Here is a 24,592-nt window from a genome sequence, read left to right on the forward strand (position 1 = left end):
TGGAGAAGCATCTGTGCCGGCCTGGCAAAACAGTGTTCCCCTGTGGAGGGAGAAATAGGTCTCTCATCAGCCCACACCTCTATTTCCAGGTCCTGACCCTCCCAGGATATAGGGCAGCCACCTTGCAGTTCAGAAGCCACATGAACAATAGAAAGGCTAGGATTGCCGCAGGGGACCCACTAGCCCAGTTCTCCCCTCCTATCACCTGCCCTCCAGCCACAGTGTCCTACTTCCCCCCACCTCCCCAGGGGTTGTCAGGGACAGAAGGCCCCTCCCTCGTCCCCCTCAGTGTGCTGGCCTCCACTCCTCCCCCCATCACTAGGGTGTCCAGGACATTGTGCGACTCAGGAAACAGCTCAGACTTGAGGCTTGCAGCAGGCCGCGGAGGAAGAAGGGGCCGTGGGAGCAGAGGAGGTGGCTCCTGCCTCACTGAGGGCTCTGAGGGTCCCTGCCTGAGGAGGCAGAGGGGATCTGGGCTTGGGACTCTGGAATGCAGCCCCCTTTCCTGCTGCTGCTACTGTGTCACTCAGCCATCGGGATTAGAGGTGAGGCATGGAGCAGGAGAGGCAGGGGACCCGTCCTCTGTAGGAGGGCGCCGGTGGGCTGGGAGCAGAGGCCAGGCCCTGAGGTCTGAGGCAGCTGGGTGGAGGAGGTTCTCAGTCCCCACATGGGGACACCCACAAGGAGCGACGGCTCTGCTGCGGGAGCTGCGTGGACCTAGGTTTTGGGCCTGGTGCCAGAGGTGGTGACTGCTGGGGGGATGGGAGAAGGGTGCCCACCCCAAGGGAGGAGTCGGCCAAGAGTGGAGAGACAGGAGGCTTTTGCAATCATATTTAGGAGAAGAAAGAAAGACTGACCACTGCTGGGGGAAGAGATGAGAGGGGAGCTGGATATGGAGACATGGGAAGGTCAAGGGCTCACCAAGTTCCTTTCCCAGTCCAGCTGTCCCCACCCCCCACCCTCCGTGGCTCAGTGCTGGGCCCTTCCGGGAGGAAATCCCTTCAATGTCTCAGCCATTCCCCTCCCAGGAGTCCCCTCCGCCACCCCTCCTGATCCCTGTTGCCTGTTCCAGGGATGGAGCCTGAGGCTGGACTTGGGCAGCCAGAGAATAAACAGGAAAGGGGGTGGGGATTAGTAGCTGAGAGTTCTGGGATCGGGGGACTGGGGCACAACCACCACGTGGAGACCAGGAACAGGGGTACTAGGCCATGGTGGTTTAGAGCACCTGTGTGGGGTGCTGCAGGCAGGTCCCTCTGCCAGGGGAGGAAATGTGGAGCTTAATGCTCCTGCTCGCATCTCATCCTTGTCTGTATCCCCAGAGCTGCAGTGTGGGAGTTTCCCAGAACCCTGTGCCAATGGAGGCACTTGCCTGAACCTATCTCAGGGGCAAGGGACCTGCCAGTGAGTGTGCCCCATGGGATGGGGAGACTGGGGAGGGAGAACAGGGGAGGGGGAGGGGAGGAAGTGGGTAGGATGGAGAAAGGAGGAGGTGAAGGCCATGAAGGCCGAAGAGGGAGGTGGGAGAGAAGGTGAAGAAAAGCGAGTGATGTGAATTTCCCTCTCTTCTCCCCTGCCCAGGTGCGCCCCTGGCTTCCTGGGTGAGACATGCCAGTTTCCTGACCCCTGCCAGGATGCCCAGCTCTGCCAGAATGGAGGCAGCTGTCAAGCTCTGCTTCCTGCCCTCACAGGCTCCCCCAGTGGCCCCTCTCCCTTGGTCCCCAGCTACTTCTGCACCTGCCCCTCTGGCTTCACTGGTGAGAGGTGCCAGGCCCAGCTCAAGGACCCCTGTTCTTCCTTCTGTTCCAAAATGGGCAGCTGCCACATCCAGGCCTCGGGCCGTCCACAGTGCCTCTGCATGCCCGGCTGGATAGGTGAGCGCTGATGGAGGGCGGGTGGCAGGGACAGGCCGGAGCAGTGGGCTGGGCAATGCAGTAGGGAAGATAGTACTGGCATCTGAAAGACTGTGAGCCCTTTGAGGACAGAGGCCATGAGAATCAACAAGCCAATTCTTAGTGGCCCATTTACCCAAGATTGACGTTCACACGCACGGCTGTACTGAGCACTAAAATGCTGAAGTACTGCCAAACCAGCTTGTAACAGTTACTGCCATAGCCCCCTTAGTGCACCACCCTGACCCTTTCCCAGCCCCTTCAAACTCCCCACAAGCCAGTAGTTAGAGGGTGAATGCCTGCACACCAGGAGACCTCTGGGACTCTGCCTTCTAAGCATCTGAATGGCCTCTGAGTGGTGGGAGTCCAAAATATCACCTGGAAAGACTGTAGTGGTGGAAGGTGTGATGGGGTGGGAGAGATCAGACCCAGAGGAATAAGTACCCATCCCAGGCGGAGCGATGCAGCCCTGGGGCAAGAGAGTGGGCACATCATGGGCAGTGGGTGCTCCCCTGAGGAAGTGGTGGGGGTGCCTGTTCCCACCAGAATGGAAGGCACTGGTCCAGGCAGCAAAGGCCACATGGGTAAGAAAGTGCTTAGAATGTGGGAGCCTCTGCAGGGTGGACTAGAGGCAAGGCTTCTTGAACTTGGCTAGGCACAGCATGCCCTGGGAAGCCTTAAAAATACTGGTGCCTGCATCTCAGGGACTGATGTGGTGGGCCTGGGGTGGAACCAGGACATGGAGATTTTTTAAGTGCCTGAGTAAGTGTGAGGATGCAAGAGACCAGCATGTGTGACAAGAAGGATGGTTGGTGGCAACTTGCCAGGCCCTGCACATCAGAGTAGGAACTCGGGGCACCCCCTACTCCGGTTGTATGCCACAGACTAGACACGTGGCCTTGCGTAAGACGTTTAAGCTCTCTGGGTCCTCAGATGTCAGCTGACATCCACACTTCATAAGACGAGGAGAGGTGATGCTCAGGAAGTGCTTACTTAGCTCAGTGCCCCCATCACACCGTTGCAGCTGCCTTCCCGCTGGTGCACATGGCTGGGAAGTGATCATCCAGACCCTCATACCACCTAGAGGTTAGGAAACCTGGATAAGAGGCCAGACAGCTGCCCAAGGGCACACAGCAAGATGCTAAGTCTCCTGCCTGCAGAGGCCAGATGCCTTTCACCACCACACCGAGGTCACCTCTGAAGGCACCTGGTGTCCCAGATTTTCCCAGGCAGGGCCCGTTTACGAGACTCCCATCAACAGCCACATGACTTACTTTCAGTTTGGAAAATTTGGTCACTCTAGATACAACCCTCCCAAGGAATGGCAAAACTCAAGCAGGGGGTGACAGAACAGGGCACAGAGTGACGGAACAGGGCACAGAGGGTATGGGAGGAAAGGGAAGGGAATATGAAAATTAGACACAGAGATGACCTCACTGGTTACCTCAGATGAGCTGAAGTGTGTGCACAGCTACCAACAGCCCCTCTGTCCTCTGCCTCAGGTGAGCAGTGCCAGTTTCGGGACTTCTGCTCAGCCAACCCCTGCGCCAATGGAGGGGTATGTCTGGCCACATACCCCCAGATCCAGTGCCGCTGCCCACCTGGCTTCGAGGGACATGCCTGCGAACACGATGTGAACGAGTGTTTCCTGGACCCCGGACCCTGCCCCAAGGGCACCTCCTGCCACAACACCCTGGGGTCCTTCTGGTGTCTCTGCTCCCCTGGGTGGGAGGGCCCACCCTGTGGGCTCCAGCCAGGGCCCTGCCCCACCAGGGGCTGTTTGAATGGGGGCACCTGCCAGCTGGTTCCAGGGAGGGGCTCCACCTTCCACCTGTGCCTCTGCCCCCCAGGTGCGTCCTCACCGGGGCCTCCTGCAGCCTCTCTCTCTGGGCGGGGTGGTGCCCCTCCCTCAGCTGATCTCGTGACCTGTCAGGTTTCACAGGCCTGGACTGTGAGATGAATCCAGACAACTGTGTCGGCCACCAATGTCAGAATGGGGCCACTTGCCAAGATGAGCTGGACACCTACACCTGCCTCTGCCCAGAGGCCTGGACAGGTGTGTTGTTTATGCCAAGTTGGTGGCAGCAGTGGCCCAGATGGTCAGCCCCTGGCCTTCCCTCCCCATGGGGCTCCCAGCTCCAGCCCTTGTCCCCTTCCCATACCCCACAGGCTGGGATTGCTCTGAAGATGTGGATGAATGTGAGGCCCAGGGTCCCCCTCGCTGCAGAAATGGGGGAACCTGCCAAAACTCGGCTGGTGGCTTCCACTGCGTGTGTGTGAGTGGCTGGGGAGGCACAGGCTGTGAGGAGAACTTGGATGACTGTGTCGCTGCCACCTGTGCCCCAGGAGCCACCTGCATTGACCGTGTGGGCTCCTTCTCCTGCCTCTGCCCACCTGGCCGCACAGGTGTGACACAGAGGGAATGGGGAGGCATGAGGTGTGACAGGGAGCAGGAGGTGAGAAGCACCAGGAGAGTGGCTGGGAGCTTCAGGGGCCTCTGAGCACCTCTCCCCGCCACCCACCTCAGGCCTCCTGTGTCACATGGAGGACATGTGTCTGAGCCAGCCATGCCACAGGGAGGCCCAGTGCAGCACCAACCCCCTGACAGGATCCACACTCTGCCTGTGTCAGCCTGGCTACTCAGGGCCCACCTGCCATCAGGACCTGGACGAGTGTCAGATGGGTGAGGTGCCCCCACATCAGATCCTCTCTGAGCCCCTAGACAGCCACTGCACTGAGGAGAGAAGCAGGCAGATTGTTTTTCAAGTTAGAAATATAAAGATCTCTTCTTCCCAAATGTGTCCAGGTTTGGCATTTCTTCCCCCCGACCCAGCACTCTCATCACTGCTCAGCTGTCCAGCCTCACTTCGTCTTTTTCCGTCTTAAAGACACAGACCTTTTCCCCAGTTTGGTCTCTTCTGCCACGAACAGGCCACCATGCTTTCTCTGCAGTCTGGCCTCCTTGCCTTTCTACCCCTGACCCGGGGGGACTTCCGGCTCTTCTCTCCTGCCAGCCCAGCAAGGCCCCAGTCCCTGTGAGCACGGCGGCTCCTGCCTCAACACCCCCGGCTCCTTTGACTGCCTCTGTCCCCCTGGCTACACGGGCTCCCGCTGTGAGGCTGATCACAATGAGTGCCTGTCCCAGCCCTGCCGCCCTGGTAGCACCTGCCTGGACCTGCTCGCCACCTTCCACTGCCTGTGCCCACCAGGTACCGGATGGATGGGGCCTTGGGTAGAGGAGGCAGAGGACTAATCCTGAACCCACTGGGCATGACCCCTACAGACCATAGACAGCCTCAGGCCAGGTGGCGTCAGTTACCAAGCAATGCTTCTCCTCTTCTCCCTGCTGCCTAGATGAAAACTCTGGGAAACCCACAGTCCCTAGGAGAAGGGCTGCCACAGATGGTAGTGAGGTTGTGCACTGCTCAATTCTGGCAATGAGGGGAAAGCGTTCATTTCATAGTCATCATAGAGTACACGACTTGACCCACTGTGCACAAAGGCCCATCGAGGGAGAGCAGGACTGCCGTTATTAAACTTCATGCTACAGCCTCTGTTCATGCCAACCCAGAATGCTCCTCCTAATCACAGAGACTCTCACCTGTGAGTAAACCCTTAGAATTCCAAAGGGCCTGTGTGCTTGAATTTGGTACAACAGAAAAGGATTGCTGCAAGGCTGCACCAATGTCCAAGCCAGGTTTAAGGGAGAAAAGTCTCCCCAGGGAGATAGCAACAGAGCCACTATCAGAGAGCTGAATGAAACCACAAACATAGCTTACTTTGTGCCAGGTACTGCCTGAGAATCTTACATGCATTATCTCATCTTTACAATAACCCTATGAGGTCAGCATTGTTACTATGCCCATTTTATAAATGAAGAAACTGAGGCACAGAGAGGTTAAGAGACTTGTCTAAGGGCACCAAGCTAGTAAGTGGCAGAGCCAGGATTCAAATCCAGGGCTTTAATAGTTTTAACCTCTACACTACACAACCTTCCTAAACTGAGCCACATCCAAGGGAAAATGCTGAGAAAACCGTGCAGTGATCCAAGGGACAAGGTTGTGGATATCTAGGAACCTCAGAGGCTGGCTCCCCAGGCAAGAAGAGGGAGGCAGCCGAGGTCTGGAGGCTGATCCAGCTTCAGTTCAGGGTGAGGCAGTAGAAACCAGGACAAGCCCAAAGACACGGGACAAACATGCGAGCAACACAGCTCTCCAAATGTGCTCCTTGCAGGTCCCTGATCTCCCCATCCAGGTAGAACAAGAGGATAAAGCACCTCCAAGCAGAGGCCCATTGTCTCATTTGTATCTTAAGGACCAGCAGACTGATCAGCCCTACTGGTGGGCCCCACCTTCTGTGCACAGAGGAATGGCCCCAAAGCCACTTCCTCACAGCGCCCACCACCACCACCACAGGTCCCAGCAGGGGCCCTGCTTCTGAGCTTTCACAGCTGAATGGGGCAGAGCCACACACAGCAGAGCAGCAGGGCCTAGGGGTTCATCTCTCCAACCCACCAGCAGACAGCACCCTGGGAAGTGGCAGAGCTGGTGCTAAAACCTGGGCCTCCTGGGCAGAAGGGGCCAGCAGCCAGGTCAGGACCAGCCTCGCTGAGCCTCACCCCCACTACACCTCTGTGTCGTCAGGCTTAGAAGGACGGCTCTGTGAGGTGGAGATTGATGAATGTGCCTCAGCTCCTTGCCTGAACCAGGCTGACTGCCGCGACCTGCTCAATGGCTTCCAGTGTGTCTGCCAGCCAGGTGAGTGCAGCTTCCACTGGGCGCCTTCAGCCCTCAGGCATCCAAACCTCCACAGCTGAGGCCCTGCAATGGCAGAAGTCTCTTGAAGCACTCTTTAGCCTGACCAAGGAAGCCCCAATTTCTCCAAACCCTCTGCCCCCCAAACTCTCGTCTACCCCCAAATCTTCCCTTGCTTACCCACCCTCATCTCTGTCCTGCTAAGTCACCCAAGCGTCCATCCTTTCAAGCCCCACTTCAGAGTCCTCTGTCTGCTCACCCTGAGTGTCAGGGGGTTCAGGCTGGTCTTGGCACCACTTGCCATGGACGCAGAGAAAGCTGCCCCAGGCCTCCCTTCTCCAGCTTTACTGAGCATCCTCTGCTGCCTGTTACGATGACAACTGACGGTTACTGGATATTTACTCCAGGCCAGGCACTTGACTATGTGCTTTCCATGCATTATCTCATTTAATCCTTTCAATGGTACCATGAGGTAGGTTCCATTATTACTCCCCTTCTACGGAGGAGGAAAGTAGAGCCTAGAGAGGCTGAGTAACCTGCCAAAGTCACACAGCTGGCAGGTGGCTGAGCTTCAGCTCTTCTGCATCACCTTCCCATCATCTCCACCTGCCCTAGGTGTCTCCTCTGGAAAGCCCTCCAGGTTCACCTTTATTGGCTGAGGGGAAGGGCCAGCATGTGTTTTTATACTTTTGATACAATGTATTTTCAGCATTAGTACACATATCCACTTACTTTGTTTATATGAAGTTATACTGTTATGGCCTGAAACTCACCTTGCTGTTTGAGAAGCCCCCCAAATTGGTGCCTTCATTATGTAAGACTACATTTAGATAAAGCCCTAAATCAAGCCATTTGAAACAAGATTCTCTCCATTGCAATTTGTTAGCAGTGTTACTTCTGTAAAGAGAAGGCTCAATATCAGTGTTGACTCAATTTCTTATTTGAATTCATGAAATCAGGTCTGTAAAGCTGTCAGACATTTGTAACAAACCCCCTAATCTAGAGAAAGTTAGAGAAAAAAAAGATGACCTTCAGCATCTCTGGCGCTCACTCCCCGCCCAGGATTCTCCGGCTCCCAGTGTGAGGAGGACAGCGATGAGTGTGGAAGCTCTCCCTGTGCCAATGGCGGGCGCTGCCAGGACCAGCCTGGATCCTTCCATTGCGAGTGTCTCCCAGGTGAACTGGAGCTCAGACGCTGGAGGGAGAGTGGCCGGGGGCGGGGGCAAAAGGCCGACTTCCGCCCCCTGACCCTCCAGCTGCGCCACAGGCTTTGAAGGCCCACGCTGCCAGGCAGAGGTGGACGAGTGCCTGAGTGGCCCGTGCCCTGTGGGAGCCAGCTGCCTTGACCTCCCAGGAGCCTTCTTTTGCCTCTGCCCAGCAGGCTTCACAGGTCAGCAGGGGAGGTGCTGGAAAGGACTGGCGGGGTATTTGAGTCCATCTGGGGAGAAGCAGAGGTCACTGTTGGGCGCTGGAGGGTTGGGATGTGAGAATAGAATGAGAATGGAACGCCTCAAAGTTATTCAGTGCAGAAGGTGCCCAACCACAGGGTTGAGGGACAGTGTCACCATAGGGCCCACACTGGGGCCGTTGTGAATGGTGTGATTCGGGTCAGGAGCAGAAGACAGGGTTCAAAGGGCAGCCATTCACTTGCTTACTTGGCAAGCATTTATTAAGTGCCTACTATGGCAAACACAGATGCAAAATTGAATAAGAGAGTTGCTATTCTCAAGTGGCTTTAAATCTAGTGCAGAGACCAACAAGTCTCTTATTGCTTATGGCCCAGAGAGAACCTCTGAGCGAGGGATGCACAGGACCCTATAGGAGCTCAAAGGACCGACCAACCAGACGACAGATGAGAAGGCTTCATGGAGAAGCCAATGGCTGAGCTGAGTCTTGAAGAATGAGTAGGAGTTTGTAAAAATAGAAAGCTAGACAGTGCGTATTAGCTGCTGATAACTGCCTGTTCAAAGGTGCAGAGGGAAGAAAAGCACGTCCCACGTAGGGAATGGCAGGCAGGATATCCAGAGCTTAGGGTACAAAGCGACAAAGATGAGAAACACAGTAGTTATAAGAAAATCACATCATGCAGGCCCCCAGGTATCATTCCGAGGCAGTTGGACAGTGTCCTGAGGCATTAGGGAGCCAGTGAAGGACAGCGCTCCTGGGAGTGCCACGTCATGCACAAGCAGTGGCCATGGCCCATCAAGGACTTGGAGGGACTCTGTTTTCTCTCTGACCCATCTCCCCACCCCAGGTACTCTCTGTGAGGTCCCCTTGTGTGCCCCTAACCTGTGCCAGCCCAAGCAGAAGTGCCAGTACGAGGAGGACAAGGCCCACTGTCTCTGCCCCGATGGAAGTCCTGGCTGTGCTCCCCCTGAGGACAGCTGTGCCTGCCACCACGGGCACTGCCAGAGGTAACGTCCTCCAGGCCCTGCCTCACTGCACTCTCCTTCCAGTCCTCCGAGGACAGCCACTGAGGCGGGAGGCTGTGGGAAATGAGCAACAGGGAACAGGAAGGAGGTGGCAGAGTTCTGAGGTCACAGCCGCTGGGAGGGCTCGACTGGTGGGTGCTATGCAGAGAAGGGAGTGTTCAAAAGTAATGGGAGGACTCGGGGGTCAGACCAAAAGGAAGCACACTAAATCCTAGGGCCAATTCTTATTTGTTAGACAAACACTTGCTAAGCATCTTCTATGTGCGGATAGTTTTCTGTGCCCTGAGGAACTGCACGGAACAAAAGAGACAGTGTCTGTTCACATGGAGCTTTCATTCTAATGAGGGAAGACAGACAACACACAGTTAGAGAAGGAATATATGTATATCTACTTGGACAAAAGGAGCAGGGGCTGGGAGGATAAAAGGGGGACAATGCTGAGAGCAAAGCCACTGAAGACAAGGGCCAGAGACTCAGGGCCAGAGGAAGAGGTCATAGGAGTCTGACCAGCAGGGAGGGGAGAAGAGAAAAACGCTAGAAGAACATCCTCCCCTTTTCTTTATGACTAGATCGTCATGTGTGTGTGACATGGGTTGGACAGGACTGGAGTGTGAGGCTGAGCTGGGGGGCTGCATCTCCATGCCCTGTGCCCATGGGGGGACCTGCCAACCCCAGCCCTCTGGCTTCAACTGCACCTGCCCCACAGGCTACACAGGTGAGGCCCTCCCCCATACCACATATACCCCGGGCTGACCACCCTCTACTTCAGGGGCAAGGCCAGTGGAGACCTGTGCCCCAGGGCTCTGGGTCTCAGCCACCACCAAGGAGAGTCGGCATGGGCTGCAGTGGACAAAGACATTGTGCTTCTTACACAGGTGGTGAGAAAAGAGATTGGTTGGGAGAGAACCTCTTTTAGGGATGCAGATGAGGAAAGGAAGGGAAGGGATAGGGAAGGGACAGGGAATAGGAGGGAGAGAACAGAGAAGAAAGGAGGATTCCCCTTCTCAGACAGCATTCGCCTCCCAGGGCCCAGTTGCAATGAGGAGGTGACAGCTTGTCAGTCAGGACCCTGTCTCAATGGCGGCTCCTGCAGCCCCAGCCCTGGAGGCTATGCCTGCACCTGCCCCCCAAGCCACACTGGGCCCCTCTGCCAGACCAGCACCGACCACTGTGCCTCTGGTGAGTGGCCACCATGTCCTAGGGCTGGGCACAGCAGGATGGAGACGCTGTTGAGGGGGTGTTTGTGCATGCTGCAAAGAGTTCAGTGGATGCAGTGAGCTGTTGTTTTGACTGGGGGGCAAGGGAGTTTGTCCTGCATGCAGTGTGACTGAGGTCGAGGCAGGTTACAGGCAAAGAACCCAACCCCTCACAGCCTCCTCTTTCCAGCCCCGTGCCTCAATGGGGGTACCTGTGTGAACAGGCCTGGCACCTCCTCCTGCCTCTGTGCCATGGGCTTCCAGGGCCCACGCTGTGAGGGGAAGGTCCATCCCAGCTGTGCAGACAGGTGAGCAGGGCACAGAGGCCCCCAGAGGAAGGGAGGGAGTTCTCAGCCTGCCCCCCTTCATCTCTACCTTCTCTGGGGCTCCCACCCCACATCTGTCCTTTTGCTCTCCCTTCCTTCCTGGTTCCCCTGCTCCCCAGTGGCTGCCTCCCCAGCACATCACTCCCTCCCACTGGGTTCCCTGGGCCTTCCTCCTCCTATGCCCCGTCTCTGTCTTGTCCAGCCCCTGTAGGAACAGAGCAACCTGCCAAGATGGCCCTCAGGGTCCCCGATGCCTCTGCCCCCCTGGCTACACAGGAGGCAGCTGTCAGGTGAGGGGCACTGAGCCAGGCACACTGAGAAGGGAGGTGGCTGTGGGCTCCAGCAAGAGGGTCTTGGGTACTGACAGGTGGGCCTAGGAAGCTTGGGAGAGGTATAGCAGGAAAGGGGGCTTGCAAACCTAGGACCTGAGGTCTAGCTTGAGGTTAGTATGGAGTTGAAGGACTGAAATGATTTCTGATCCCAGGGACTATCCTGGGATGTGGGTACCAGGGGAAACCAGGGAGGGTCACCTGGCCCCAGGCCATTCAGGAGAGGCTTTTAGAGGTAGGAATTTTGAGGAACTGGCAGAAGACCATCTGTGGGCCTGGGAACCTAATGTTCTGTCCTGTCTCATGCTCCCTCCCAACGCTCAGGCTCTGCTAGACTTATGTGCTCAGAAGCCCTGTCCGCACAATTCCCACTGCCTCCAGACTGGGCCCTCCTTCCAGTGCCTGTGCCTCCCAGGATGGACTGGGCCTCTCTGCAACCTTCCTCTGTCCTCCTGCCAGAAGGCTGCTCTGAGTCAAGGTACCAACCCAAGGACAGACTGGGGGACAGATGAAGAGAAAAAGAGGTGTTCTCCTCTACCCCATCCCTAAGGGCATCCACACACAACATTTGGCCAAAACAGCCAAGCCAACTGAGAGTTGAAGCCACCGAGATCGACCACAGTCACTGATTCTGAGCTCAACACCCAGGAGAGCCCAACGCAGTTCAGCACCTATCACCAGTCATCATAAATCAAACAACGCCAAGCAGCGCAGACAACAGGACTCTAGCCAAGCACAGCCACCAGGGACATTGCTCAGTGTGAAGCAGCTCAACTCTGTAATTGTCATCATAAGCCAATTAGATTGGCCACATTTAGCCCAACTACACTCACCACATTTTGCCGTGTCCCACTCACCATGATGTCAGGTCAACACCCTTCTGAAAGAATCCTCCCTTTATCCAAATGGGGTTTGGTATTTGATATGGGAAGAGCTCAGGAAGAGAGATTGTTACAGGGTTAGGGGATCATTGATGGGGATCACAGTGAGAGAACATCAGTGTGCAAACTCAGGGGACAGACTTAGGCCATTAACGAAGCCACGTGCCCTCACCTGAAGTTTCTCTTGAGGTCTTGCTTGCTTGAGATTTGTTTTAAGCCAAGAATACAGTTGCTTATGATGTTCTAATAAGCTTCAGAAGTATCCCCTCCCTTCCAGCAGAACAGGCAGGAGGGGGGGACTTGATGTTTTAACTTTTTCAGCATCAGGAGTTACTGACTCCTCAGACTCCGAGGGGCTGCCACCCCCACCCACTCCCAGAGATGTTAGTGCCTCAGGAGCCTCTCTGCTCAGTGTCTGGGGCCCCTGACTTAGCTTTATCTACCCCTGTTTGTCTCTCCCCTCAGCCATGGAAGTCTCTTCCCTGTGCCAGAATGGAGGCCTCTGCATCGATAGCGGCCCCTCCTATTTCTGCCACTGCCCCCCTGGATTCCAAGGCAATATATGCCAGGACAGGGTGAATCCATGTGAGTTCAAGCCCTGCCAGCATGGAGGTACCTGCACAGCCCAGTCTAATGGGTATATCTGCCAGGTGAGTGGGTCTAGAGGAGATCAGGGAAGGGAGACAAGGGTGGGAAACAGGAGTCGTGGTAGGTGGGGAGGGGGCAGTGATGTATCCATTTCCCTTTCCTTTGCCCTAAACCACCAACCAAACATTGAGTCATAACATTTTACCTCCTAATCTCAAATCTGTCCTTTCCCTTTCCCCTTCACCCCACTGCCTTAGGCCTTTGTTGCATTCCACCTGGACACCTGCTTCAGCCTCTTAACTACCTCCTGCCTCCACACTTTCCTCCTCTAGGTTTAGCCTTTACTCCACCCTCAGGGGGCTCTGTTGCAAACGTTAAGCTGACCTGTCTTAAAACCCCTGCTTAAAACCCTTCAGTGGCTGCCCACCTCTGTTACTAAAAACAGCTATGTTTAGTGGCAACATGTCCTAGAGATTGTTTGGAACTGGGGAGGGATTAAGCTGCAAGGTATTGAACCCTTGTGTTTTGTGTGGAGTGAGATAGAAGGCTTAAGCTACATGTGGCCAAGATGAAAGGTGAGTTGAGTGATGGTGTGAGGTGCAAGGTGGAGGGCTGGGAAGACTGTCTCGAGCTAGATCCCTTGGAGTGCTGGGATGGGCTATTTACTGGCTCCCTATCTGACCCTCTTTGCCTGCAGTGTGCCCCAGGCTACAGTGGACAGAACTGCTCAAAGGAATCTGATGCTTGTCAATCCCAGCCCTGTCACAACCATGGGACCTGTACCCCCAAACCTGGAGGCTTCTACTGCACTTGCCCACCAGGTTTTGTGGGGCTGCGCTGTGAGGGGGATGTGGATGAGTGTCTGGACCGGCCCTGCCACCCTTCAGGCACAGCAGCCTGCCACTCTCTGGCCAATGCCTTCTACTGCCAGTGTCTACCTGGACACACAGGTGAGGCCTGGGATGGGGGCCACAGGCATCTCTGGGGCACAGCTGAGCTGACCATGGAAACCCAGACAATCTCCACCCATGAGGCAGCCTTGTCATCTTGTCCATCGCCCTGCCTCCATGCCCACGCCAAACAATATATGCCCCAGCATCCCTTTGCTGCACAGCTAGTGCTAGGACAACTCCCAGGAACGAACTGGTGAGGAGGCAGTGACTGAAGCAGTGGGTGACATCTAATGCCACCCCTACCACAGGCCAGTGGTGTGAAGTGGAGATAAACCCCTGCCAGAGCCAGCCCTGCTCCCATGGAGGGTCTTGTGAGGCCACAGCAGGACCACCTCCAGGTTTCACCTGCCACTGCCCCCAGGTGAGTGATCGCAAAGCTGACTTTTCTGCTGCCCCCAGCGTGAAAATGCCTAAATTAGGAGGCAGCCAGAGGCATATTACAGTGGGAATTATTGGAGAAAGCCATCCCTGTTCACAGTGGTGAGTGGCTCTCAGAAGCAGTCAGTCAGCGGCGCGGTTGGGAGGGAGGATCAGGTTGGTACTATGAATGGAATTTTCAGAAGTCAAAGGCATTGCCTAAGAGAAGGTAGCCGAGGTCAGGCAGGGTAAACTTGGATAAGTTCTTTTAAGTGTGTCGGGGGGCAGGTGTGGGGTGAGGGAAAGGGTGGGTGCTTATCGATCTGAGATCTCAGATGCATGAAACTGGGTTAATTGTAAGCTTTAGCTCATAGCACACTAACATCATAGGTCTGTGCATGGTGGTTTTTTTATTTTAATTTATAACGTAACACCCATGAACCTGACCCAAGAATTACATTACTAATAATTTATAAGTACTTATGTCCTCCTCTGTCCTGTTCCCCTCCAGAGGGAAAAAGAGTATATAATCCTATCTGCAAGGATTACAATCATATTAGTTCAACTGATACTGCTCTTTAACTGTTTAGCCTTCTAAGACTAGGATCATGATACTAAAATTCATCCAGGTTGTTGAACAAAATTGCTGTTTGTCCATTTTCACCATGTAATATGACATTGTGTGAAAAACCACAGGACGTGGTTTCAACATCTGTAAAATGATGGATTTGATGTTCTCTGAGGCCCCTTCTAGATATGAGAAATCTAGGACCCTCTGGTTTATCTTAGCCCAGAAGTTTGCTTGAGAGGAAGTGGGAAGAATAATACAAGGTCCTTCCCTGACATCTCTCCTCCTCTCCACAGGGTTTTGAAGGCTCCACTTGCAGCCAAAGAGCCCCTTCCTGTGGCGTCTATTACTGCCACCATGGTGGCCTGTGTCTGCCTGCTTCCAAGCCTGGCTTCCCACCCCGCTGTGCCTGCCTCAATGGCTATGGGGGCCCTGACTGCCTGACCCCACCTGCTCCTCAAGGCTGTGGCCCTCCTTCTCCATGCCTACACAATGGCAGTTGCTCAGAGACTCCTGGGTTGGGTGGCCCAGGCTTTCGATGCTCCTGCCCTCCCAGCTCTCCAGGGCCCCGGTGTCAGAGGCCAGGAGCAAAGGGATGTGAGGGCAGAGGTGGAGATGGGGCCTGCGATGCTGGCTGCAGTGGCCCAGGAGGAAATTGGGATGGGGGGGACTGCTCTCTGGGGGTCCCAGACCCCTGGAAGGGCTGCCCCTCCCACTCCCGGTGCTGGCTTCTCTTCCGGGATGGGCAGTGCCACCCGCAGTGTGACTCTGAAGAGTGTTTGTTTGATGGCTACGACTGTGCCATTCCTCCAGCCTGCACGTGAGCCTGATACCCTGACTTGGGGGTGGGAGGCAGGGTGAAGGCTGGAGGAAGGGTACAGATGCCTCTGAGTGACAGTGTGACCACAGCCTCACACCCCAGGGAGTTTCCACCTAATAACTTTTGCTAAGTAAAGGTAAAAGATGCTAGACTCCAACCCAGAGGGACAGAGCAGTTTCAGTATTTAATGTGAAGGCCAAGAGAGACTGCCTCTGTCTGGGCTCCTCTCCCAGAGTTGTGCTACCTCTGGCCTCAAGCCTTTCTAAGCCCTGGTCATGGAGTATCTCCCATAACAACCAGTACCCCTGAGGGAAAAGGGCCTTGGACTCACCTTCAAGGAGACAGGAGAGTTTGGGAGGGCAGGGAGAGAGATGGTCTTAGGATACAAGGGTGTCAGTAGATATCAAGAGTGTCTGGACTGCCTACCACCCAGGGCCTGCTAAGCCCAATGCTCTGGAGCTGCCCCCACTTAACAGCCAGTGTCCCAGAGACTGTGGAATATCAGGAATCCTCCTTGGGAAGAAGGGAGTCAGATGTCTTTGGGGGTCCTGAGTCCCTCTTTCCTACCCCACAGTCCAGCCTACGACCAGTTCTGCCGCGATCACTTCCACAATGGGCACTGTGAGAAAGGCTGCAACACTGCGGAATGCGGCTGGGATGGGGGTGACTGCAGGCCCGAAGATGGGGATTCAGAGTGGGGGCCCTCCCTGGCCCTGCTGGTGGTTTTGAGCCCCCCAGCCCTGGACCAGCAGCTGCTTGCCCTGGCCCGGGTGTTATCCCTGACCCTGAGGGTAGGGCTCTGGGTGAGGAAGGATAGCGATGGCAGGGACATGGTGTACCCCTATCCTGGGGCCCAGGCTGAGGAGGAACTAGGAGGAACTCCAGACTACTCTTATCAGGAGAGAGCAACCCCTCAACCACAGCCTGTGGGCAAGGAGACAGACTCCCTCAGCACTGGGTAAGGAAGCTGGGCAGAAGGGCTAGCCAGACGCTAATTTTTTAACAGAGGGAAGGGAGCCAGGAACTAACACAGGGGTCTCTGAGGTGCCTCCCCACAGGTTCGTTGTGGTGATGGGTGTGGATTTGTCCCACTGTGTCCCTGACCACCCTGCAACCCGCTGTCCCTGGGACCCTGGGCTCCTGCTCCGCTTCCTTGCTGCAATGGCCGCAGTAGGGGCCCTGGAGCCCCTATTGCCAGGACCCCTGCTGGCTGCCCACCCTCGTGCAGGCATGGGTAGGTGACCCCCATCATTTCCCCTGATTTTGCTCCCAGGTCAGCTTTCATGCCAGCAACCAGCAACTGAGTCAAATGAAACTGGATCACTGGGGCTCCAAAGAGACTTACCCTTGTTAACCTCTTTTTCTGACCGGATATCCTCATGGCACATTTGCTCTGCAATCTCCTTATTTCCCTAAGCACTTTATCCTCACCTCAATCACAGACTTCCCACAAACCTTGGGTTGGGTCTATCCTCACTTCTAGACCAAGAATGTCCAAGCATCCCTGTATCTAACAGCTCATAGTGCATGAAAGAATAACAACTCTTATATATAGCACTTACTGTGCACCAGGCCTTGATCTAAGTGCTTTCCAGTATTAACTGGTTTAGTGCTCTCAACAAACCCATGAGGCAGGTTCTATTATTATTCCCACTTTACAGATGAGGGAACTGAGGCAAAAAGACATGACTGCACTTGCCCAAAGGTCTCACCAGGAACAGTCTCTCTGTGTGACTATGTCTCTCCCACCAGCACCCCCCACCAACCAGTTTCCCTGGCCTGTGCTGTGCTCGCCAGTGGCCGGGGTGCTTCTCCTGGCCCTCGGGGCTCTTCTCGTCCTCCAGCTCATCCGGCGGCGCCGCAGAGAGCATGGGGCCCTCTGGCTGCCGCCTGGGTTCACTCGAAGGCCTCGGACTCAGCCAGCTCCCCGCAGACGCCGGCCCCCCCTGGGCGAGGACAGCATAGGCCTCAAGTGAGAGTGAGAAGGAACCAGGTTCAGGCAGGGGACCCTTTCCTGTGGAGAGATTTATGATCAGAAGCAATAAGAGATGCTATAGCAGAAGTTGAGGCAGAGGAAGGGGAGGGGGAAAGGAAGGCTCTGTAAATCTTGGGGACCCTGAAGGTCCTCTATTCACACCCACCCACTTTCAGGGCACTGAAACCAGAGGCAGAAGTTGAGGATGGAGTTGTGATGTGCTCTGGCCCCGAGGAAGGAGAGGAGGTGGGCCAGCTGAAAGCCCTGGGGCAGGAATGGCCCTGAGGTGATGGAGGGGTTGAAGGGACAAGTAAAGCTTCCTTCACTGATCCTTGTTCTGATCCCCAAGACTGAAGAAATGTCCTCACCCTCCAAGTGTCAGCTCTGGCCTCTGAGCGGTGACTGTCAGGAGCTCCCCCAGGCAGCCATGCTGACTCCTCCCCAGGAATCTGAAATAGATGTCCCTGATGTGGACACCCGTGGACCTGGTACGTGAGCCAACTCAAACCCAGAAAATGAAAACTCCCTTTGACCCCTTTAGAATAGAAAGTCTTTTGATATTAAAACTGGAAAACCTGACATCAGAGTTAGTGTCTTAAAACAGTGATTCTCAAAGTCCTGTGGTCTTAGAAGAATCAGCATCACCAGGGAAACTTAGAAATACAAATTCTTGGCTCCACTCCAGTGACTGATTCAGAAATTCAAAATATTGGGGAATCCGTTTTAAGAAACCCTCTAGGTGAGTCTGATGCAGATTCAAGTTTGACAGCCACTGCCCTAAAATGTTGGAGAATTAAGGCCTGCAGGCTCCTTTTAAAGATGAGAATAAAACCCAGAAAATGTAGAAAAGTCACTTGACTAAAGCCATACAAAATCAAAAACCAGAGCTGGTGTTCCTGACACCACAAACTGAGATTCTCTCTGAGCCTCCCTGCTCTCCCCCTCCCCCAGTTAAGTCCTTTTGATTGACTTGTCTCCCATTCCTCATGTCTCCCACCCACAGATGGGGTGACTCCTCTGATGTCAGCAGTCTGCTGTGGGGGAGTGCAGTCCAGGACCTTCCAGGGGGCATGGCTGGGAAGCCCTGAGCCCTGGGAACCTCTGTTGGGTGGAGGGGCCTGTCCCCAGGCTCACACTGTGGGCACTGGGGAGACCCCGCTACACCTGGCTGCCCGATTCTCCCGGCCAACTGCTGCCCGCCGCCTCCTTGAGGCTGGAGCCAACCCTAACCAGCCAGACCGAGCAGGGCGCACCCCCCTTCATACTGCTGTGGCTGCTGATGCTCAGGAGGTCTGCCAGGTGAGTACACACTGGGGTTGATAAAGGCAATGGGAGAAACTTGCAAGTAACGCTGGGTAGACATCCCCTAAGGTTTGGCAAAGAGGAAGGTGATGTGAGATTGGGGACCTTTAAAAGGGAAACAACAGATGGGTGAATGTGGATTGGGAGGTGGCTGTGTGAGGGACCTAAGCTAGGAGTCCAAGACATACCAGGGGTCACTGGCCCTCTCTGGCCCCCCAGCTCCTACTCCACAGCAGACAGACTGAAGTGGATGCAAGGACAGAGGATGGGTCTACAGCCCTGATGCTGGCTGCCAGGCTAGCAGTGGAGGACCTGGTTGAAGAACTGATTGCAGCCCAAGCAGATGTGGGAGCCAGAGATAAATGGGGTATGGATCTGGGGAGGTTGAAATTGTGCTACAAAGAAATTGAGGAGATGGGGTGTTAATATAAAATACAAAAAAAGGAAGCAAGCAGCAGGGGCCTTGGAGGCTGGGGGAGGCTGCTGTCGAGGTTGGGTAAACCTGCAGTTTAGTGGCAGCACAGAGCACGTGAGTGTTCGCGCATCATCCTCAGCCACATCCACACACAGCCCTAGTTCCACTGCAAACTAGGATGCGGGAGCGTCTGTGAGAAGGGGGAGGGGTCTCGTCCGGGGAGGTGGTCTCCCGGTCCCACCGACCCCAGAAGAATGCCCCATTGTCCCCTCTGCACGCCGGTGACGTCACCAGAGGCAAAGCTTCCTGCCGGCTGGCGGTCTACCCAGACAACGCTTCCGCTTCTGAGGGACCTGGCCGGCCCAAGCAGTCCTTTCCCCAAGACCAGAATCCGTGGGAAACAGGAACCCAGGCATCGGGCCCCCTGCCTCAGGGTAACAACTTCTCACGTCGTCCACTAGGAAAAACCGCGCTGCACTGGGCCGCCGCCGTGAACAACGCCCGGGCCGCCCGCTCCCTCCTCCAGGCCGGAGCCGATAAAGACGCCCAGGACAGCAGGGTTAGACCGGGTAGCAGGATCGCCATCAGAAAAAAAAAAAAGTGGGAGCGGGAGACGTGGAAAGCGCGGGAACACACAAAGCCCATAGGGGGCGGGACCAGCAGCTCAGCAGGCGGAGTTAGGGCCAGTCCTGTGGGCGTGGCCTTCTCTGACCTCGTCCCTCGACTGTTTCCTCCGGCGCAGGAGCAGACCCCACTGTTCCTGGCGGCCCGAGAGGGGGCGGTGGAGGTGGCCCAGCTGCTGCTGAGTCTGGGGGCTGCCAGAGGACTGCGGGACCAGGCTGGGCTAGCGCCCGGGGATATCGCCCGCCAGCGCAACCACTGGGATCTGCTGACGCTGCTGGAAGGGGCGGAGCCACCGGAGGCGCATCACAAAGCCACGCCGGGCCGTGGAGCGCGGACCGCGTCGGGCAGCGCTCCCGAACGCGGTGGCGGGGCTCTGCAGCGCTACCGAACGCTGTCAGCCGGAGCAGGCCCGCGTGGGGGCGGAGCATGTCTGCAAGCGCGGACTTTGTCCGTAGACTTGGCCGCGCTTGGGGGCGGAGCGTATTCGCATCGCCGGAACCTATCGAAAGGAGGGGCAGGAGGAGGCCCGCCTTCCCGTGGTCGTCGGTGTTCTGCAGGCATGCGCGGAGCTCGGCCCAACCCTGCGTTAGTGCGAGGAAGATCCGGGGTCGCGGCCGGAAGTGGGGGTGTGGCTTCAGCTGACGACTGGCCCTGCGATTGGGTGGCCCAGGGAGCCTGCGGTCCTGCCTCCAACACTCCGATCCCGCCTCCTTGCCTTACTCCCTCCCCGGAGAGAGGATCCCCTCAAGTTGCCTGGGGTGCCCCAGTCCACCAACTATTACCTTTAAATGCGGGAGGCGAGGGTCAAAAATAGAAGCCTACGTGGCAGGGAGGGATTCTAAAAGAGTACATGCAGGCAGTCTGGACGGCCTCCATATTTTAAATCCTGGAGTCCCGTTGGTGAGGGTCACGTGTCCCTCCCAAAATGAGTGTGTACCCACTCAGAATCGTCATCATCTTACACGTGGAGAAGATGTAACACTGGAAAGCAGGTTTAGGGTGCTGGGATGAAGCGAGCCCAGCCCTCAGAACGTAAGAGTGAGGGACTACAGGAGGGTGGTCTGGGGTGGGGGAACTAACTGAACTGGAATCAAGAACTACAGACATACAGGATGTAAGATGTTCTTTCCTGTATATGGTTTCTAAAGGAAGCCTGTACTACCCGTCATCCCTACTACCCACAAACGACTAACAAGTATTTATTGAGCACCTACTGTGTGCCAGGCACTGTGTAGGTGCTGAAGGGGTTGGGGGGTGCCAAGGGCCACTCCAGCTGATGACTCTTTGCATTCCCCCACCCCAAACAAACCACGGCAAGGATGAAGCACCCGTTTTCTAGCTACCATTCTATTTAAGAGCTCCAAATCTGTCACCCTTTAATAAAGTTGATTTGAAGCATTACTTTTCTTTGGAGGGGTTGGGAGTGGAATGAAAAAAGGGAATGACTGCATGGCGTATTCAGAATTTTGTGCCTAGATTTAACATTTGGATGGAGGCTCTGGGTGTAGTTTAAGAACAAAAATAAGTATTTTGGGGGGTCCTGTTAATTTCGAGAATCATCTGAAAGCCAAGAGTCTCCAGGAGCCCAGGGAGAAACCACACACACACACTAGATAATGCATTCCCTCTGTCCCTCTTCCAACAGCATTTAGTTATAGCCATTTAGGAGATTCCTAAGGCTGCAAGTTTAGGGAAATGGAGAGAGCATCTCAAGCTTTATTCACCTTTCAGCAATGCAGTTAGTCCTTTTTAATGGTGGTGGGTGTGAGACGTGGAGGCATGAGGCACTTTGAAAGCTAATAACTACCATTTATTGAGCATTCACTATGTGCCAAATGCTTCATCACATTTAATCCTCATATCAACTCTATAAGGTAGATGCTAATAAAACTCGATTTTACTCTTTCAAAGCTGAGGCACAAAGATTTTATTTGCCCAAGATTGCAATACATTAAGTGGCAGAACCAGATCTCTCCATCACATTTCATGCTCCAAGTCACTCAGCTATAAACCTAAGTGTCAGGATGCCATTTACAGGTTCCAAATGTCTATCCTGCCCCCACCTTGCCGCCAGCCTGCTTGACCAGCATTGATGACAGACCAAGCCAGGGAGGTGGTCATCTCCCTTTTCTTTCTATAGCCCTCGTTCATTGACCAGAGGAAAGTTTCCTGTCCCTAGTCTCTCTTACTAATAGACTGTAAGCACCTAGAGGGCAGGAATAACTATTGAACACATTTATTAAATAAGCTTACTGTGTGTTAAGTGCCAAAGGAATATGTTTGAGGACCTGATATCCCTGGGTCTGAGTTCTCTGCTTCCCACTGGAGCCACGTCACTTCCAGCCCCAGTAACTCAGGGAAGGTGGACACGGGAGGGCTGAATCCTACATTAGGGGCCCTCTTAGGGAAGGGACCTGGGGGAGGGGGGATTCTGAGGAGTGAAACCACTTCCTGTGTAGCTAGTTCCTGTGTTGACAGAAAGAGCTGAAGGGGAGGAGGGGGGTGAAGGGAACAGAGCCAGGGACTCCGGGGTTACTGAGGCTCTGGAGATGAGAAGGCCGAGTCCTTACCCACCATGAACCCACTCTGCTACTGCAGCTGGAGTAACTTTTCCCAGCCTCTGTGCTTCCCTGAGGCAAGAGAGGGCAAGCAAACAGTTCGGGTGGGAAAAGAGAACTGGAGGAAGTTGACAGGGATGGGCGGGGCTGTGGGGGGGCTGACCAGGAACCCAGCTTCCTGCTCAGTACCCAGGCTTCCAGCCCCTGGCTCACCCCGACCCCTCTCAGCCCCCACTCCCCTCAGGAACCCAGGTTCTGGCCTTCCTCCCAAATCCCAGCTACCCCTTCCCCATAGGTTTCTCCCCTCCAGGGGATGGAGGCTGAGACACCCAAGGAAGAAGAGGATGGCAAGCAGGTGAGCAGGGCACCAGAGGGGAGGATGACACTGGGGGAGAGGGAGATGGAAGGACCTGGAGCAGAGATCTAGTGACGGTGGATTCAGGGCACTTGGCAGGGCTTGGACACAGCCCTACTGAGGCAGGAATAGAGACCCAGCAAGAGGAAATGGGCTGCTGGCCTAGCCCCCTGCCCACCTGACTGGAACGGATGTTTGTCTCAGCATCAGGATGAGCATGGCTGGCCCCCTGTGAAGACCACCCCTCGGCCTTGGCGATCTGCTCCTCCATCCCCTCCTCCAGGGACCCGCCGCACAGGTACCCCCACCACACAGGCAGCTCTCTGACCCTGGTGCCCACATCCTTCCTGATCCTATTACCAAGACCCACTCTATCATGAGCCCTCTCCCCACCTCCTCCGGAGCCCCAAAGGCAACCCCTCAACTCTGACCCCAAGTCCCTAACCATCTCACCCCCCTACCCACGACTTCTGTCTGCCAACATCTAAGGGTCTCTGAGCCCTCCCCCTCCTCTCCCCAGCCCTGGGGCCCTGCTCGGCCTCCCTACTCTCCCTGCAGACTGAGCTCCTTTTGGACCTGGTGGCTGAGGCCCAGTCCCGCCGCCTAGAGGAGCAGAGGGCCACCTTCCACACCCCTCAGAACCTCCCAAAGCTAGCCCCAGCCCGGCCTCTTGAAGACAGAGAACAGCTCTACAGCACCATCCTTAGTCACCAGGTGAGGCACCCCCCAGGAGGCACGGCCCAGGCTTCCTGGTCTCTTGGCCCATGTTCTCTTTTGGGCCCTTCCCTTCGTTCTCCCCTGGCATCTACCACCATCACAGCTCCTAGTTACTCCATCCCCATCACAGGTGTCCTATATGCCCTTCACACCACCCTGGCTCCTTTCAAGGCCCACTCTCTTAGAAGCTCCCCAACGCCCTCCCTCCCTCCACTCCTCCAGTGCCAGCGGATGGAAGCCCAGCGGTCAGAGCCTCCCCTGCCCCCAGGGGGACAGGAGCTCCTGGAGCTGCTGCTGAGAGTTCAGGGTGGGGGTCGAATGGAGGAGCAAAGGTCCCGGCCTCCCACTCACACCTGCTGAGACTTGAGCCTCCCACCAGTTCCCCTGCACTCCTGGGGCTCAAAGCTGGACAGTTCACTGCATGCCCTCAGCCCTGCTTGGCAGGGGCACCAGAGACTGGAAGACCCAGCAGAAATCTTAATATTCATCACCCTCATCTACATTCCCTGGGAACTGGAGGGGGTGAAATTCCTCAAATCCTGGGAAATAGTCAAGGTAGGATGGTCAACTCCCTGTCTGTAGTTCCGGGGCGCTCCAGGTAGTGAGAGGATCCCATCCCCTGAGGGACATCCCATTCTCTCCTCTGATTCCAGGGAGTGTCTGGGAGTCTTGGTCCTGAGCTGTGAGAACCCCTCAATAGACAAGCCACTAGTCAGGATCTGAGGGCTCAGGCCAGTGTCTCCCAAGAACAGGCAAATCTCCCATGACCTGAGACAGCTCCACCCTCCTTCCCAATAAGAGAGGAAGAGAAGGCACAGCCAAGGGAAGACTACTCCCTTGCCCAGCACCACCCCGCCCCAGCGCCGGGACTGAGGGCCTGCGGGCTGTGAAGGGACAGCCCTGCCCACGGTCCTTTCCCAGTGCTGCTCCAAGTCTGTCTGTTTTGATTGTATAAATAAATGTAATTCTCCTCTGGACTGAAGACTGGTGTCTGGGGCTGCTGGGACGGAGGGTAGGAAGGTAACCCCCAGCCTGGCGGGTGGCCAGCTCCCCTCCCTGGCTGGTTAATTACTGGCTCATTAAGCAGCGGCTGGAGACCTCCCTAATTATCACCCCCCAAGCCCCCCTCTCTCAGTTTTAATTAAGTAGAACAGGGAGGGGAGTCATTAGGAAAAGAAATATGAACTGAGCTGTCTGAACCCAGGCATTCCAGCAGCCAGAGTCCACATCACCTAGATCCTTGATTCAGAACCCAGACGGCCCCCAGTGCCCAGCACGACCCACTCCCAGGCCACAGAAGTCCGGCCCGGGGCCTTCCAATACTTCCCCCGGATGGACTAGTCTCCTCCCCACGTCCCCTCCTCCACTCGGTCCCAGTTCCTCGGTCTCCGTCGCCTCTCCCCGCCCCCAGCTCCTCCCTGTTCCTCCTCTCTGCTCCCCTCCTCTTCCTCCCCGGCTCCCCTCCCCCAGCCCCCCTCCCCCCTCCCTCCTCCCTCTCCCTCACACACACCCCCGCTTGGGCCTCCTCTCTCTCTCTCTCTCTCTGTCTCTCT

The 24,592-nt window shown here is 55.7% G+C and overlaps 2 protein-coding genes across 4 annotated transcripts; both read left to right on the forward strand.

Moving 5' to 3' along the window:
• The first annotated feature begins 348 nt into the window (after window positions 1-348).
• On the forward strand, window positions 349-21,551 carry NOTCH4 (notch receptor 4). 3 transcript variants are annotated; one of them, XM_036875666.2, is made up of 30 exons: window positions 349-545; window positions 1,320-1,401; window positions 1,579-1,871; window positions 3,392-3,739; window positions 3,823-3,945; window positions 4,059-4,295; window positions 4,417-4,572; window positions 4,904-5,098; window positions 6,533-6,646; window positions 7,706-7,819; window positions 7,911-8,033; window positions 8,898-9,057; window positions 9,645-9,790; window positions 10,084-10,254; window positions 10,462-10,579; window positions 10,800-10,887; window positions 11,251-11,404; window positions 12,273-12,457; window positions 13,093-13,345; window positions 13,597-13,709; window positions 14,570-15,093; window positions 15,668-16,051; window positions 16,152-16,327; window positions 16,846-17,065; window positions 17,245-17,314; window positions 17,418-17,556; window positions 18,072-18,367; window positions 18,590-18,737; window positions 19,247-19,344; window positions 19,528-21,551. In XM_036875666.2, exons 1-30 carry the CDS (start codon window positions 491-493, stop codon window positions 20,221-20,223), a joined length of 5,979 nt encoding a protein of 1,992 aa, XP_036731561.2. In that variant the 5' UTR covers window positions 349-490; the 3' UTR covers window positions 20,224-21,551. The 3 variants fall into 3 exon arrangements, with proteins under 3 accessions (XP_036731561.2, XP_036731562.2, XP_036731564.2); XM_036875667.2 differs by having other exon boundaries at window positions 10,102-10,254; XM_036875669.2 differs by lacking the exon at window positions 1,320-1,401 and having other exon boundaries at window positions 393-545.
• Window positions 21,552-21,843: 292 nt separating this feature from the next.
• Window positions 21,844-24,016, forward strand: GPSM3 (G protein signaling modulator 3). Its single transcript, XM_057494240.1, has 5 exons — window positions 21,844-22,044; window positions 22,263-22,322; window positions 22,527-22,620; window positions 22,843-23,036; window positions 23,262-24,016. Exons 1-5 carry the CDS (start codon window positions 21,985-21,987, stop codon window positions 23,397-23,399), a joined length of 546 nt encoding a protein of 181 aa, XP_057350223.1. The 5' UTR covers window positions 21,844-21,984; the 3' UTR covers window positions 23,400-24,016.
• The last annotated feature ends 576 nt before the right edge of the window (window positions 24,017-24,592 follow it).

Source organism: Manis pentadactyla, chromosome 16 (genome assembly GCF_030020395.1).
Source record: "Manis pentadactyla isolate mManPen7 chromosome 16, mManPen7.hap1, whole genome shotgun sequence".
In the NCBI taxonomy this organism is placed as follows: domain Eukaryota; kingdom Metazoa; phylum Chordata; class Mammalia; order Pholidota; family Manidae; genus Manis; species Manis pentadactyla.